Genomic DNA, 17,004 nt, shown 5'->3' on the forward strand with positions numbered 1-17,004 from the left:
TCCCATAGCTAGCATTTCCCCAGCTCTAAACTACAACAAACACATCTGCTGTCCCAAGAGGTTGACCATCTCAGAGCAAGGATAACCAAGGGAGGGAAGGAAGAGGGAATGGTAACTTGCAAGAGGGAGAATGGGATCTGCAGGGGTAACAATAAGAGCCACTGCTATAACACAGACATGGCATTTGGATATGGAACTTGAAATTCATTTTTGGAGCTTGGAAATTTGTCCAGAATTGTTGGGCAAAATTCTCAACCTTCATTACTGAGGTGGGCTGTCTGCCATACAGCAGTTATCAATCAAATCTGTGAGAAGACCTGCCAGATTCCTTTCTGGGTGCCTGTTTTTGAAGTGGCCTCAGACTGACAACAGTAAAAAGAAGCTGCTTTGCCACAGTTATTGTTGTGGCAAAAATCTATATTAGCTGAACTTCTGCTAGCCATGCAGCCATGAAAGGCAGTGGAGCCTTGCCTAAGGTGGCAGAATTAAGTGAGCTGGGTGAGGAATGATGCTTCATTCCTGGTTTATGGAAGGGGACCCTGGATGTTCTGCTCTTGTAATTAATTTCTACCTTCCTCTATTCAAATGTATTCAAAGCAACTTACAACGGTAAAATAAGAATATAACATCACAAAAGTAATTCTCTAAAAGCAACTCTGTCAAATTTTGGAAGACAAAACCACAGTATAATATGGTGTAGACTCCTTTTCTCTGTAGTGCCTCCCCCCCACCCCCACTGTACTTAGGCCTACCTGGTGCCAAGAAAATACATTTTTGTTTTCCTGGGTATTTGGGCAGCACCAGTTGCATTTTATGGTTAATCAGTTTTAAACGTGTTTTTGTAATGTTGCTGCATTTTTCACTTGCTAGTAAATTTCTTCAGGATTTTTTCGTGGGAAACAATATGCAAATTCAATAAACCTAATCCTAGTTTCAATTATTGCCTTGGAGATTCTGCACATTCAGTCCTACGACCTCCAAGACAACAAAGATACTTTGCTACAGATAAATTAGGTGTGAACTTTTCACCATGAACTTCAGCAGTCAAAAGTACTACTGTAGACAACTACATGTGAATTCTATATAAATATTTGTCTCCCTTCCCATGACTCCACCAAAACACGGTGTTGGCCAATATGACAGGTTGTTTGACTGCGGTTAAGGTGAGCATTGGCTATGCTGACTGGGGATAATGAAAGCTGGACTACAACACCAGCTACCCTGACATATGAGATCCATAATACATTATGTGTAAATTATACACAGATCATCTGCACATTTGCCATGATATTGGGTGCATAGGAGATTATATAATACATGTGATGCATAATACTGTGTGCAGTTTAAAAAGGTCTGAGAAGACTCTGCAAATATGCTCTAGTTTTGCAAAGTTTCCTGCAGATGTTCTCAAACATTTACTGTGTAAGCATGTGTACTGCTTAACTAGGTATTATATTTCCAGTCTCCTATGCCTGTGTGTTTCGAAGAACAAGCAGGATTTCCTGTTGGGGCAACCCTTTGATAGCTATGCTGAAGGAAGTGGAATGTGTGAAATCCTGTATATCCGGAGATTGCATCAGCAATAAGTGTGGAATGCAAATAGTCTTTAACAGGAAGTATGTGTGTGTTGCATGTGTCTAGGCACACTGACAACATACTAGAGATAATGCTTCAGAAAATTTGTAAGTAGAAGTGCTCTGTAATAAAGTAGCAGGCCGTATAATGGCAAAAGAAGAAAACTATACAAATAAAGGATTTATAATGGGGTGCATGAGGTAGGTGTGTTTGTCTGGAGTTCATAATAGGCTCCAGAGCTACATATGTTGGGAACTACCATGGATGCAGGACTTTCTGATGTTTCTACTGCAGCCACTCAGTTGTCTCAACAAACATGTTGCTTTTCTGTTTAAAATTCCACATGAACAGCAACCATAAAGAGACTCAGACTTTCGCAGTCCACTGTGGAGGATGGGTGTACCATGGGGCCAGTCCTAACAATCTACTCTTGATTTTGGAAAGTGGTTTTCTGCTGTCTGCTCGTTTTCTGTATGTTCGGACATCTCTTGAGATATCACTGCCAAACTTGGCACAAGGGATCCCAAGTTGGAGGGGGCACTTTTTGCCAATGCTTGGTTGCCAGTCGCCATTTTGAATCAAGATGGCAGACCAAAACACAACATGGGTATGATTTCACCCAGGTTTTGGTATAGCTTCAGCCTCCTCTCCAAATATTGTCGCCAGACTTGGCACAAGGGTTCCTCAGGTAGGGTGGCAGCCTTTGTCGTTGTTTGTGGACTGGGCACAGTTTTAAATCAAGTGGGTGGCCCAAAACATCAGTTTGTCATGTTTCTGCTAATTTTTCGGCATACGTTTGGCTGCCTTTTGAGATAATGTCACCATTCTTGGCACAGTGGTTCCCGAGGTAGGGGGGCAGTGCACTTTGTTGCCATTGGGTTGTTGGACGCCATTGTGAATCAAGATGGTGGAATGAAACGTGACTTTGGTATGACTGCACCCAGGTTTTGGTTTGATGCATCCAAATTCACAAATTATACTATTCATTCAAAAAACACAATATTCTCAGAATTGTTAAAGTAAACTGTAGAATAATTTTAGACAGTGAACTGATTGAGAAGGTGAACATACATATGATGGGAATTTTGTATTACAGTGAGGTGGATTTCTTGGTGCCAGTAACTAATGTCGAACTAATATTTCAATGTGAACATTATACTCAGTATTTAACTAAGTCTTTGTGTAAGATAAATATCCTTGCGGGCTGAATTCAAAAGTGGGCAACATTGGAGCCCAAGATGAGTGGGTGCAAACCTTTTCTCTCTATTTCTGCCATCTGTTTACCACCACTCCTCCTTGCCATCCACATTAAATTACGGCAAGGGCTACATGTGGCCCTAAAGTCGCAAGTTGCCCAGCGCTTCCCTAAACCATAGATGCAATTTAGCACAATTTGTCATGCCAGAGGAGGAGACAGGAGCTCATAGTCCTAAGGCTCATTCACATAGCACTGAACCAGGGTTTAGCATTACAGCTCAATAGAAAATTTGGCTCTTGAAAACAATTAAATAGAAAGCTTTTGTGTATTTGGTAGTAGAACAGGTTTAGAGGCTATCAGGCATTTTCAATTATTCAGAGTGCCCCTCTTTAATTTAATTCATGAAGGCTCTTCATTAGTAAGCATACATTTCAGTGTTATGAACAGGAAGTTATTCTCTGCATATGTAGGAAGCCAAAACAAAAACCCCACCTATCTTATATAATTATGCAATTTGTATTGTCTTAACAATTACAAAAAAGGGAAACTAATTATTGGCATCTTTTTTCACATGCTGAAATGAGCAAGGGCTCAAGGGCTCAAATCTGACACCAAGACACTTTGACTATTATTTAAGTAATATCTGAATTGACAAGCCAGAAACCATGGTTTGAAGTCAAGTTTGCATTCCTGTGTTTATGCTAACTATGGATTGGCATGATGCCTGAATCAAGAAACCACAGTTATGGTTGTTGTTCTGTGCCTTGAGGCTGTTGCTTCACAGAATGAATTCATGGAGCAAAGTGCAAAGAGGGTGAGTGATTTAAGCACATAAGGAAGTGACAATCATGGGGTCCATGATATATGTCTTGTTTTGTCCTAAGCCATAGTTTGGTGTGATATCTGGTAATACTATTGAATTAAAAGAATAACAGATTATACATTGTGCAAAGTGTTACCAGGGGTGAACGGAATATATTGGATTCCTGTGTTGCAGGTTTAATTGAGCTTCTTTGCTAAGAGGAAATTCTTTGACATCATTACGATGTACTTTGGCTAAAAGCCTGACATGCTGAAGTGTATTTTTGTGATCTCAGGAAGCACAGCCCCTGGAAACTAGAATAGATGACAAACAGCAGCATTGACTTGGCCCTTGGCACCACACACTTCAGCATGTTTGCTGGTTGTTAAGAAGGAAGATGGCTGCAATTCAGTGGATTCCTTTTGATCTGAATTACTAGCTGATAGACAGTACAAAAAATAATTGCAGCTGGATGCACCTATAAAAGCTTAATTCCAAAAGAGGAACCAGTCCATAATTACTTGGGGTTCTAATGTCCCAAGAATTTTACATTACACAGACAAGGAACCTTGTATGAAACCTGGCGGTGTGTCCTGTCACACGATTTTTTCAAATGTTTAACTTTTATATTTATAACACCAAGACTTACAGAACATATTTTAACATTTTGGATGCTGCAATTTCCTGTTTTTTAATGTGTCGTACAGCATCTAGATTTAGCACACCCACACAAAGTTGTGAGTTCCCGCTCCCAAATAAAATAGATGGTATTAGGCTAGCTAGGTACAGTGTAGTTAGTGAGGGTATCATTTTTTTAACTTAACCATTTCCAGGTACTACAACAGCATAAATAACATTGCAAGTAATGGATAACACATGGAAAGGAGGATGAATCAAAATAATCTCGGCAAGCCCTGGCGCAAGAGTTTGTCCATTTGATTTCTGCTCTTCCCTTCGTGCCATATTCATGACATGCACACAAGGCTTCAATCCCACCAAAGAGACGCAAAGGCACTTTCTATTTCAGTGTGAAAAAGCTCTCAGCTCTACTGTTAAGTTCAAATTCAGTATGCACCAACAAATAACAACATAGTTCAGATTTATAGCTACAGTGGCTGTATAACTGAATAACTAATATGTTTGGATTGGACTGGTGAGAAAAATTTCCCCTTTTTCACCATTTGGTAAATGCTGAGGTAAGAAACATTTGGTTCAAACTGGTCCTCTTTTGGAATTAAACTTTTTATAGGTGCATCCAGTTTGCATCCAGCTTTTTAAGGCTCCTCTTTGAAAACAATTACAAAAGTATTGCTTATTCTCTTGTAACATCGGGTCGCCTTCATAATATTGCCTCAGTATTATTGGGCCAGGAGAAAAGATGTTACAAGCAGAAAGATTTGAAGTTGAGAGCCAGTGTGGTGTAGTGGTTAAGAGTGGTAGTCTCGTAATCTGGGGAACCGGGTTCGCGTCTCCGCTCCTCCACATGCAGCTGCTGGGTGACCTTGGGCCAGTCACACTTCTCTGAAGTCTCTCAGCCCCACTCACCTCACAGAGTGTTTGTTGTGGGGGAGGAAGGGAAAGGAGAATGTGAGCCGCTTTGAGACTCCTGAAGGGGAGTGAAAGGCGGGATATCAAATCCAAACTCTTCTTCTTCTTCTTCTTCTCCCTGTTTTGCTATCTGTTGTCATTCTTAAAAAAAAAACTTGCAACAGATAATTTCTCACTGGGGCCTGAGTGATCAAGGCCGCATATGCACTATATACTTAAAGTAGCGTCATACCACTTTAAACAGCCATGGCTTCCCTAAAGAATCTTGGGAAGTGTATGTTATGTACTGAAGTTCCCACCCTGGGCCAGCAGGGGGATACTGTAGATAGTTATGCAAATGAAGGATCGAAAGTGCCGTTCAGTGATTGGATAGTTTTAGAAAGTTGTTACAGTAACAAGGTACTGGAGCTCTATATAAGCAGGCTGACTGAGCCCTTCAGCTCAGTTCAGTTCTGGCCTCAGAATAAAGAAGAGCTGTTTGAAGAATCACTGTGTCGTCTGATATGTTTGCCCACAACTTAACAGTGTACAGTGGTGCCTCGCAAGACGAAATTAATCCGTTCCGTGAGGCTCTTCGTATAGCGGTTTTTTCGTCTTGCGAAGCAAGCCCATTGACAGCTTAGCGGATTAGCGCTATTAGCGGTTTAGCGGCTTTTAGCGATCAGCTGTTAAGCGGCTTATCAGCGGATCAGCTGATAAACGGCTTAGCAGCTTAGGAAAAGGGGGGGAAAGGGGGGGAAAACCCGCAGGAACTCGCAAGACATTTTCGTCTTGCGAAGCAAGCCCATAGGGAAATTCGTTTTGCAAAGCGCCTCCAAAACGGAAAACCCTTTCGTCTAGCGGGTTTTGGGTTTTCCATCTTGCGAGGCGTTCGTCTTGCGGGGCACCACTGTAGTTTGTGCAGGGTGCTGAGAGCTACAATTCCCAGAAGGGTTGATTGCCCCAACACCAGATGGAGGGGCACAGACTCGCCGCTTCTGCTTTAAACCACTGAAGGTATCTCTCGCTTGACCTACCTGCTCCTTCAGATAACCTCATCACTCATGCATCACGAAAAAACCTTTTGGGCATGGTGCCTGTTTCTAGGCTTCTCCCGTGAGCAATTGGACCATTTTTCAAAGTTGTAGGTTTAGTTCTCTGATAACCGCACCTGCACATTCTTGAAAAAGAAAAAAAAAGGGGGGGGAATCTGTTCTCTGAGCTGCCTAAGTGGAAAAAAATCATTTCAGAGTTTCCTGACTGATTCATAATTCAGAGCAGCAGTTTCAGACCGCAATATACTTTGCATCCCTGGATGCTATGTTGAAAGGATTATGAGCGCAAGCCTAAAGCTGTGTGCATTCAGGATGTTTCAGCAGCCCCCCTTGGGGCAAGTTGGAGGGGGGAAAAGAAAGGCTGTGTTCTTTTCAGACAGTGCAGTGTCTGAAAATCTTATTAAAGCGTGCGTATGCAGTAAAGATAATGATTTATTTTGGGTATCGGTATTAACATTAGAATTAAAACGTATCAGTAAACTCATCACACACCACAGCTTCCTTCTCTGGGCTCTAGAGAGGTAGAGCATTTATGTTGCTTGTCTCTCCAGAGAGTTTAGAGAGAGATTTTGAATGCATGGGGTTGTGGACAACTCATAATTCTTTCATGCCTCTAGGAGCGCAGAGTTTATTGCTGGCTGCTTGTGCTGCTTTAAATTATAAACTATACAGGAAATTTAAATGAGACGATCTGGAGCAAAGATTTCTTTCTTTCCTTTTTTTTAATATGAGTTGATTGCAGTCCTTTGTGGGTGACACAGAACAGGTTTTGCTGCAGCGGAGGTTGCCGCTGCTCATTCATTCATAGCCATCGTCCATTTATTGTCTTCTGAAATGAGAAACAAAAGCCACACCGAAACAGAATACAGTGGATGCTCGGGTTGTGAACATGATCCGTGCGGGAGGCATGTTCACAACCGGCAGTGGTGCGTCTGCGCACGCGCAGGTTGTGATTCGGCGCTTCTGCGCATGTGCGCATGTGCGACTGCCGAAACCCGGAAGTATCCCGTTCTGGAACTTCCGGGTTTCAGCGCGTCCGTAACCTGAAAAACCGCAACCTGAACCGTCTGTAACCCGAGGTATGACTGTATTGTTTAGGCTGATAGCTCTGTTTGGTAGTAGAGACAATCTTTTCTCTTTATGCACAACGCCCAGCAGATGAACTGTGCTCCCTGACCAGGGCCTCTCTGTGCTTATATACATGTTGATAATATTTCATTTAAAGGGCTGGGTTGGCCAAAACAATATTTCTTTCACAGTTTGACCTTCACCCTCTCTATTTTATTCCCAAGACCGTTATTCTACATTGTACCGTATAACTCCAAGGATAGCTCTTTATTCTTTTAAAAGCAGTCTTTCTCAAAATCCAGCCTCGTGTTCCCTTATTATTTTCTCATCTCTCAGTGCCTGCTTCATTACAGCTTATGGGGGATTTTTGCCTTCGTTTTTAGCTCTGTGTTTCCCCTCACAGTGGTAGTATTTAGAGCAGCAATTGTCTGGTGTGGAGGCACCAGTCTACCTCTCCTGTCATTTGGATCCAACTTTCCCTCGGGAGAAGTCACAAGATTATAGAAAGACGGCTTGAAATAAAATAAAGTAACAGTTAACTCCTTTTGTAACTCCATGAAAAAGAAAAGAAAGATTTTAATGGATAGCAAAGGTACATGGAACGTCTCTGTTTTCAATTAATAAGAGCAGGTCAGTTATATTCGGTATGAGATGCCGCCAGTGCTTTTTTTCTTTAAAAAAAAAAAGTTTAGGGGTACTCTCATTTTGACTCAAGAAAATCACCATTTTATAGTTCAAATTGGGGGAAATAAATATGGTAAATGGACAAAAGTACAAAGATTCACAAAATGTTTAGGGGTATACGTACCCCTGCATCCGCCCACCCCCCAGAAAAAAAGCACTGGATGCTGCTATCATAGGCATTGTGAGATTAGGGCAGAGAGAAGGGGGGAGAAAGAAGTGGGAATAACGACATTTCATTCTTTTGCACAGTGTATGTGCACAGTTTCTGTATCAGTGTCAGGTGGACTCCCAGCATCCATAACAAAGCAAATTCCCCAGGATTCTTTCTAGGAAACCGTGTGCTTCATATGTGCTTCATATGGTGTGGATGTTACAATATGCTGAAATGCACTGCATAAGATTTGGCCTATGAAGGCCTTGTTTTTGAAGTGTTTGTATAGGTGAAAATCTCATCTTTCCTGCTGGATGTGTTTTCAATACATTAGCATTGAATTAAAGTGTTTTTTAGAGAAGTGTGGCTCAGGCTGTACTGCATTCTTCAGCTGTGTGTTCTCTAACTGACCCTATTTTCTTTTAGGGTGGCAGGACACAGTGCGTACAGGAAGTGTGCCCCATTCTTTCATGTCCCCAGCATCTCAGTCATACTCCATCCGGACAGTGTTGCCCAAAATGTTTGGGTGAGTGGTTGTTTAAACAGGCATATTGCATGTACTCTGTACGTTTTCTTTCAGACAACTCACAGACACTCAAGGAAGCTTATGCATAGTTATATAGCACAGGAAATTTTTGAAAGAGAACAATTACATCAAATAAATGGAATATAGTTAGAAAATTATATCTGTTACAATGGTGTTATCATGATTATTTTCATTCCCCCACCCCTGTTTTTCTTTATCGGGAATTAGGCCAAATCTTGGCCACTTAAATTTGGTTTTGTATAGATGTTAGATGTACTATTTACTTTAGAGAATAAATGTGATCTTCGGAACTGGATCTGGAAGATTATTATGTACATCTGTTTTTGTTCTCCCCAAATGAGAGCAATGCTGTATGGTATTTTATTTATTTATTAAGACCATCTTAAACCTACCCTTCACCCAATGATCACAGGGTGGGTTAAAATAATATTTTAAAGAGGCAACAACTATCCAATGATTAGAGCAGATAAAACTGTAATACACTTGAAAATGTTTTGCAGAAACAGACTAACATCCAGATGCAACATTAGCAAAGTTGTGGTTTGCTTGGTTGTTGTTTTTTACAGTCAGGTGGTATATAAATTGTATTAGATAAATTAATAAAACAGTCGTACTTCTGGGTGGTTTGGGGAAGATTTTCCATAATCAGCGTGTCACTACTCAGATGGCGCTGTCCCATATCACCACCCAATGTATAGAAATATAGAAATTCTGGAGGTGAGAAAAGAAGGGCTTCCCTTCCAGACTGAAGAATCTGGTGAGGCTGCTGCAGGAAGGCATTTATTCACATTCCTGGTACCACGTTGTTTAAGGTCAACACTGGCACCTTAAATCAGGGGTCGGCAACCTATGGACCGGATGCAGCCCACAAAGACCATTTTACCAGCCCACGAGCTGCCCGCAAACCGAGCTGCCCAATTGGCAAGTCCCCCATGCGCTGCGCTAAACCAGCACAGTGTGGCGTGGGGACTCGTTGACTGGCACAAAAAATGGCGTCTGCGCATGTGCAGATACCCAAAATCGCGTCTGCGCATGTCCAGACGCTGGAAATCGTGCTTGTGCAATCACGATTTTCGGCGTCCTTAAAAATCAGTATATGATCCCTAATAGCTACTCCAGTGAACATTTTAGTGGCAGCCTTCTGTACTAATGATCATTTCTGGACCATCTTTCAGTAAAGCCTCTTGCAGAGAGTACATCACAATAATATAAATAGGAGGCTGCTAGGGTGAGAGTAACTGTGGCTAGGCCACTGTATCCATGAATGACTGCAGCTGGAGAATGATCTGAGGCTAGAAAGATGCAGTCTGTGCCACTGGAGTGACAAAGTTGGATCATGGGTTATCCTCAGAGTACAAATCTGTTCACTTATTTAGTTATTTAATTTATTAAACCACAAATGAGTACAAAACCATTCTTATAACAGTAACCAATATACAAAACCAACTGGAGGTGACAAATTCCTTCCTTGCGTTCAAAAATGGTATATAGAGTGAGGGTTGGGGTCAACTAAATAGTTCTGCTAGCAAGAGGCAGAGCAATGATTCCTGCTAGTGCAACAAGGCTTCCTCCCCTTCCTCTGCTATGTGACCCCCACCCCCCGAACAGGAGGAAGGGGAGATTGTTCCATCAGAAAAGCAAATATACTTGCTCTGATAGAACATTTGTTTTGGTGTGATATTGAATTTTCCCCTGAATATGTGAAATCAGCTGGCTGCTGTGCAAACTAGATGATCCATGGGATCCCTTCCAGCTCTGTGATTATATCATTATTCCAGTAAGGATCTCCACAACTTGCATTGGGTGGGTGGGGAAGCATATCAGCTGTTGGTTAGGGCATAGTGCTGATAACGCCAAGGTTGCAGGTTTGGTCCCCATATGGGACAGTTGCATATTTGCGCATTACATGGGGTTGGACTAGATGATCCTCAGGGTCCCTTCCAATTCTATGATTCTACGTGCTAATGGTAATTGCCTTTACATCCTGTGTGCTAGTTAGACTCTTCCAATATTGCAGCTGTACTTCCAGGAAAGTACAGCTAACCCCATTGAGAAAAGGCTGCCTACCCAGTTCCCTGACTCAAGAACTACCACCCTACAGCTCTTCCATCTTGTTGGGATCAGCCTCAGTTTGTTGGCCCTTATCCAGACCACTACTGTCCCTATCCAACACCTGCAAGACATCCAGTGATAATGAGAAATAGAGTCCTTGACATCAGCATATGGCTGATGCCACTCCCCAGACCCAGCAGCAGTGTTCCAGCACTACTCCAGAGGAGCATCTCTTGACTGGGTCAGGCGTAGCCTACGTGGCATCTACCAGGTGTTGTTGTAATACAGCTCCCATTATCTCTGACTATTGGCAGTGATTTGCTGGGGATGATGAAAGTTGTAGGCCTTGTTGTAGCATCTTGTTGCATGTGCTCTAGGTGGCAAAATGGCTTGCTTCTAGATGTACCTGCAGTATAAAAGGGAGATGGAATGATATAACTGGCTTTTGGGAGGATACGACAATGCAAGAGGCTTTGTTAGTGAACAAGCTAGATAACTCATTTAGTGTTTCCAGCCTCACCAGACCAATATAATGTGCTTTCATGCAATGCACGGCAATGCAAAGGATGTGTTGTCCCATATGGGATTTCTGAACATCTTGAACTGATTTTCATAGGACAGTCTTGGCGTTGACTGGGATTTTTCATATCCTGCAAGACTTGGCTGGCATGCCATAAAAGTTGTACTGAATTATCTTCTGGGCTGGTGCACATCATCACTTAGTGATTACTGCTTTCTAACTCAAAACATTACATCAAGGAGATTGTTCTGCAGGATGTACAGAGCCGTTTTTAAAGACGTGTGCTTGTTGTAAGAATTGGCAATATCATTGCAGGTGGGGATTATTTAAACGTCTGTTCACAGTAGATGAGATTTGTTAAAGGCACACTGAATCCAAACCAAAATGTGACAAATATAGTATAAACCAGACTCTGACAGGGCACTTGTCTTATACCAAGCACACACTCAAGTGCTGAAATATATTAGCTTCAGCATGAATATAAGTGCTGTAATGTACATATAAGAACTTTGCACACCCAAGGTTGTCTCCATTCTCTTCAGTGTTGAAGAATGTTCTATGGCACCGAAAATGAGAGGGCCTCTTTTCCCAAGAAGCTCTCAGTGGTCTGTCAAAGTTCCGTGGTATGGTGTAGTTGATTCTAAAAGATGTAGTTTTAAGCGAGATGGTTCCCTAACCTTTTAGTTCATGATAGCATACCTAAAAGTCTAATCGGATGTGAACCCTCAGCTTCTCAGACTAGACCCCTTCAATTTTTCACGTGAACACCTCAAAACAATATTTAGCATGAGTTTTATTCTAGCGCCATCTTCTCTTCTCTTTGCGGCCAATCTTCTCTTCTCATGTGGCCAAGAGAGGACCAACTGGGAGATGCCTGCCTACTCTGCAGCATCTAGGTTTCATCAGGAGTTGGCTCAGAGAACAGTCTGCAGTCAGGAAAAAGGAAGTACTTCTTCACACAGCACAAAGTTAATTGGATTTGCTGCCACAAGATGTGGTGACTGCCACCAGTTGAGATGGATTTGAAAGTGGATTAGAAAAAAATGGAGGATGAAGCTATCAGTGGGCACTAGTCATAATGGCTGGACACTGTCTCCAAATTCAGAGGAAGTGAGCCTCTGCTGGTTAACAACTGTGGAGAAGGACTAATGCCCTCAGGTCCTGCCTCTGGCCTTCCCAGAAACATCTGGTTGGCCACTAAGATGGGCTTTTGGTCTAATCCAACAGGAATCTTCTTCTAGCTCATTGTGGAAGATCTTTCCACCTTCCTCAGACTTTGCCTCCAGATTCTTAGAAGAGAGGCAAGTGTTCCCGTCCCCAGAGATTTTTCATACTGCAGCCAATTCACTTTTCCATTCCAGTGCAATAGAGCAGATGTGTTTGTGGGCTTGTGTGAGGCAGTAGGATGGGGATGAAATCTGGAAAACAGGTGTGAGGGAGAACAAGTTTTGAGGTGGCAAGCAAATGTGTCTCCTCTCAATTGTTTCCAGATATTACATACATAGTTATATCTAAATCCTCTCCAACACATCTGCTGTGTTGTGATGGTTCTGTTACAAGACAACCTGTAAAGGCTATTGGCCTGTTGTGTTATGTTAGTACTGCTATCCAAACCCTTAACAATCTTTACAACAACCCATCCAATAATTACGTAGGTCAGAGTAATCATTCACCCAGGAATTATCTGATTTTATTCATAATCCTAATAGAGGGTTGAATCCAGACTTCCCATCATGTGCAGAGTAGACCCATAGGTATAAATGGGGCTTAAGTCATGATCGATTTAAATTCTACTGGTATCAGCGTGTCTGCTTTAAGCATGACAAAATCATAGAGTCCAGAGTGAGCTCTTAATTTTGAAATGAAACTTTTGAAAGCAAAAAATACTTATTGGTACAGTACAGTTGTGCATGCTAATCATCTCTAGAAAGTCCAGCCATTTAAAAGTTTATTTCCAGGTAGTTTAGTAGCACTGGTGTAACTGAACCCTTGGGGAAGCTGCAGTCACTTTGCCTTCTTTCCTCAAGCTGTAAAATGGGAATAAATCTACATTACAATGTTGTCTGTATCTGTCCGTACTTCAATACTGAAATGGCAGTGCTTGTCAAAAATGGTGACAAGTATGAGGGCAATCAGATATAAGGGACTCAAGGGTTGTCTTGTATGACCTTAGAGTTTTACGTCTTCGTGAAACAATTAGTAAAGAGCATAGAAGCACATTTTAAAGTTAGGCCAAGCCATAAAACATGCGCTTTGTGTGTATAAAACCCAGGTCCAGTTCTTGGCCTCTCCTAAACTAAGGCAACTCCACTGTTGCAATACATTTTTTGTTTTGTGTTTATGGGATATTAATCGTACATTTGTAGAAATTGTTTTATTGCATTTAGTGTTTGTAGAGATGTTTTTAATTGTTTTTAGAACTTGTGGGGGGTTTGTACTTTATCTAATTTTTTATCTTGTTGTACACTGCTTCCTTTGGTTGCAGGCTGTGAAGCAGTCCATAAATGGGTTAGTTGGTCAATTACGGTAATTAAAATGAGACCTGCAGCTAAATGTTGCAGTGTATAGTGTTCCTGTCCTAGATATTCCATTCCACTAACCCTCCCTTCTGGTTTCTCATATTCATCTTCAAAAGTCAGTTTGGGTTCTCCACATTAGCTGTCCCCCCCCCCACAAAAATATAAATAAATTGTGGTTCTTTAAACCTTGAGGTTTCACCAAGCTTATTGATGTCTTTTTCTTGTGGGTGTTGCCATTTTGGCCACATGAGGACTGGTACCCAGATAATTGAGTTTACTATTATTTTTCAAACAGATCTCTGGCAGCAGGGCTAGGAAAACCCTCTACCTGACCCTCAGAAGTGCCACTAGCCATGGGCTAGAATAATCAATAGTGATTATCATTTATCCATACATTTATTTATTTATTTAAACTTTTTAGTCGCTTGTCACCTGAAGGTCTCCAAGTGACCCAGCAAAGAAAAATATACAGTACATAATGCCATAGGGAGCGGGGTGGGTGGGAATCATCTAATACATTAATATTTGATATAACATCCATGGAAAAATACATACTAGCCATGTAAATAGTAGTGAACAATATTAACAACACTCAAATAATAAACAGAGCAATACTCTGACCTGCTAATTAGCAAATGAACAAAACTTCAGTTCCCTCTATTCCAAAAATCATTCACATCGAACCAAATTTTTTTCTCCATTGAACCCAGAAGTCTAGTGTCAAGGCAAGCTGTTACAAATAAGTAGTTTAGAATCCCTCCACTGCACACGTTTTATAGAGATTTTCCATTGTCCTATCTTTGCCTCAGGTAATCAGTAATTTCTTCAAAACAGTAGAAAAAAGGATAAAAAACGAATCCTGCATAAATGGATTAAAACAGAACAAAACAGTCAATAATAGTTTGCAGATGAGCAATAGCTATCTTTGTTGATGATGCAGCTCCCTTTAAATCACATTCTTTTTCCTGTGTTTGTATTTCCCAGGGCAGAGAAAAGTGTTTGATCTCCCATTTGGAAGCTGCCTCTTTCACAGCGATGTTTATGACAACGGAGCCTCTTTTGCATACGACAATTGTACTAAGTGTACCTGCAGGGTGAGTTGGTAGTAAACCCTTCTTCATGTCATTTTCATGGTACAGCAGTGATACCTTTATAGTTGGGGGGCTACAGTGCTTGCTCCCGTTGACTTTCAGATGCATCTCTTAGTACAGTGGTGCCCCGCAAGACGAACGCCTCGCAAGACGGAAAACCCGCTAGACGAAAGGGTTTTCCGTTTTGGAGGCGCTTCGCGAAACGAATTTCCCTATGGGCTTGCTTCGCAAGACGAAATGTCTTGCGAGTTCCTGTGGGTTTCCCCCCCCCCTTTTCCCCCTTTTCCTAAGCCGCTAAGCCGCTTATCAGCTGATCCGCTAAAAGCCGCTAATAGCGCTAATCCACTAAGCTGTCAATGGGCTTGCTTCGCAAGACGAAAAAAACGCTATACGAAGAGCCTCACGGAACAGATTAATTTCGTCTTGCGAGGCACCACTGTATATCTTTAGGAACCAGGCAAAAGTATTCCTCTTCTCCCAAGCCTTTGACTAATTAAACCATTTTGGCCATTTAAACTGGGTGTGGGGTGTGGGGTACTGTTTTTGTTTGTTACTATGTTATGTATTTTTGTGTTCTTATGTAAATCACTCTGTGATCCTCAGATGAAGGGTGGTATAGAAATTGTGTGTGTGTGTACACCCTTGTGCAAATTAATTGAAACAAATAATGTAGTTTATTGTACAAAGCTCACATATACGTACATTAGTAATGGATATGACCTCCGCTATTTTTAAGCAGCATTTGAACATGGTTTGGCATGGAGTCTACTAGTTTCGAACAGTCACTGTTGATTTTCGGATCCCTGTACCACACTTGAATCAGTGCCTGAATGAGCTCCATAGTCGTACAGTCTACAGCACAGAGGCGACTTTTGCAAATACAGTGGTACCACTGGTTACAAACGCTTCTGGTTATGAACGCTTCTGGTTATGAACGCTTCCGCTAACCTGGAAGTAGCTGCTCCTGGTTGCGAACTTTGCCCCAGGATGCGAATGGAAATTGTGTGCTGGAGGGGCGCGTGCAGCAGAATGCCCCATTAGCAAAAGTGCACCTCAGGATCAGAATGGTTTCAGCTTAAGAACAGACCTCCGGAACAATTTAAGTTCGAAACCACAGGTACCACTGTAGCCCACAAATTCTCAATGGGATTTACGCCCGGGGAATTCCCTGGCCAATCAAGTACCTGCATTTGCTGCTCTGTCATGAATTTCTTCACCACTTTCGATGTGTGACAGGGGGCTAGGTCCTGCTGCAATATCCCAGTACTGCCAGGATACCTCTTTTCCAGCTCTCGAATAACTCTCTTTTGTAGAACATCAGTATATTGTGGCGAGCGCATCATTCCTTCTATTGGTTGCAGACTTCCGACACCATAATGATCAACTGACTTTTTGTGTTTGTTTTGAGTACAGGATTATGAGTAAGATAGAAAACATGCTTTGTTTCAATTAATTTGCACAAGGTTGTGTGTGTGTGTGTGTGTGTGTGTGTGTGTGTATGGGGTAGGCACAGCCTGAAAGGTTCAGTGTTCCTAGCCATTTTTCTTGTGTTAGTCCCCATACATGTTACATCTGTGTAGATATTCTTACTGTGTTATTGTAGCTTCCATTGTCTCCATAGTGGCATCAGTTTAGCAACCACTTCATGTATCCAGTAGTCACTAATTGAGGAGGGAATGTTATCCTCTTCATCCTCTTATCTGCACCCTCTCTCCCTCCCTTCCTTTTTCCATGTAGGATTCCACTGTGGTGTGTAAGAAGAAATGCTCACCTCCTGGAGATTGCATTAAAGGCAAAGAGCAGTGCTGCAAGGAGTGTGTCTCATACATGTCCCCAGAGAAAACAAAAGTGTGCAAGTTTGGCAACAAGATCTTCCGGGTAAATGCCTTTTTTTTAAAAAAGAAACTGCCCCACACGGGTATCATTGCAACACTTGAGTAATCATCAGGTTGCAATGAATCCAGAGCCGTGGTTTTATCTTTTAGTAGTGCAGAGAGGCTCCCACACAAGGAATTAAAATAAAACAGAAAAAAGATTAGCTTTCTGCAGTCTGGTAAACTGACTCCTTTCTGCCTAGGCAGACAGCCGTGCTGCTTCCCTGTGCTATAAAATGCATTATAATGATGTGATTCATTTTCCTTAGCACATCCCAATAGCTATAGTTAAGGTACCGCATTTTTCGCTCTATAAGACGCACCAGACCACAAGACGCACC

At 41.8% G+C, this 17,004-nt stretch overlaps 1 protein-coding gene across 1 annotated transcript in view; it reads left to right on the plus strand.

The window, feature by feature from the left end:
- Positions 1-17,004, plus strand: part of BMPER (BMP binding endothelial regulator) — a 172,573-nt gene that overhangs the window by 79,850 nt on the left and 75,719 nt on the right. The window contains exons 7-9 of the mRNA XM_081834792.1: positions 8,487-8,586; positions 14,683-14,792; positions 16,527-16,667. Of these exons, the coding sequence (XP_081690918.1) occupies positions 8,487-8,586; positions 14,683-14,792; positions 16,527-16,667 (351 nt within the window). The remainder of the gene's footprint in view (positions 1-8,486; positions 8,587-14,682; positions 14,793-16,526; positions 16,668-17,004) is intronic.

This window comes from Podarcis erhardii, assembly GCF_964252035.2.
Source record: "Podarcis erhardii genome assembly, chromosome: 12".
NCBI lineage: Eukaryota > Metazoa > Chordata > Lepidosauria > Squamata > Lacertidae > Podarcis > Podarcis erhardii.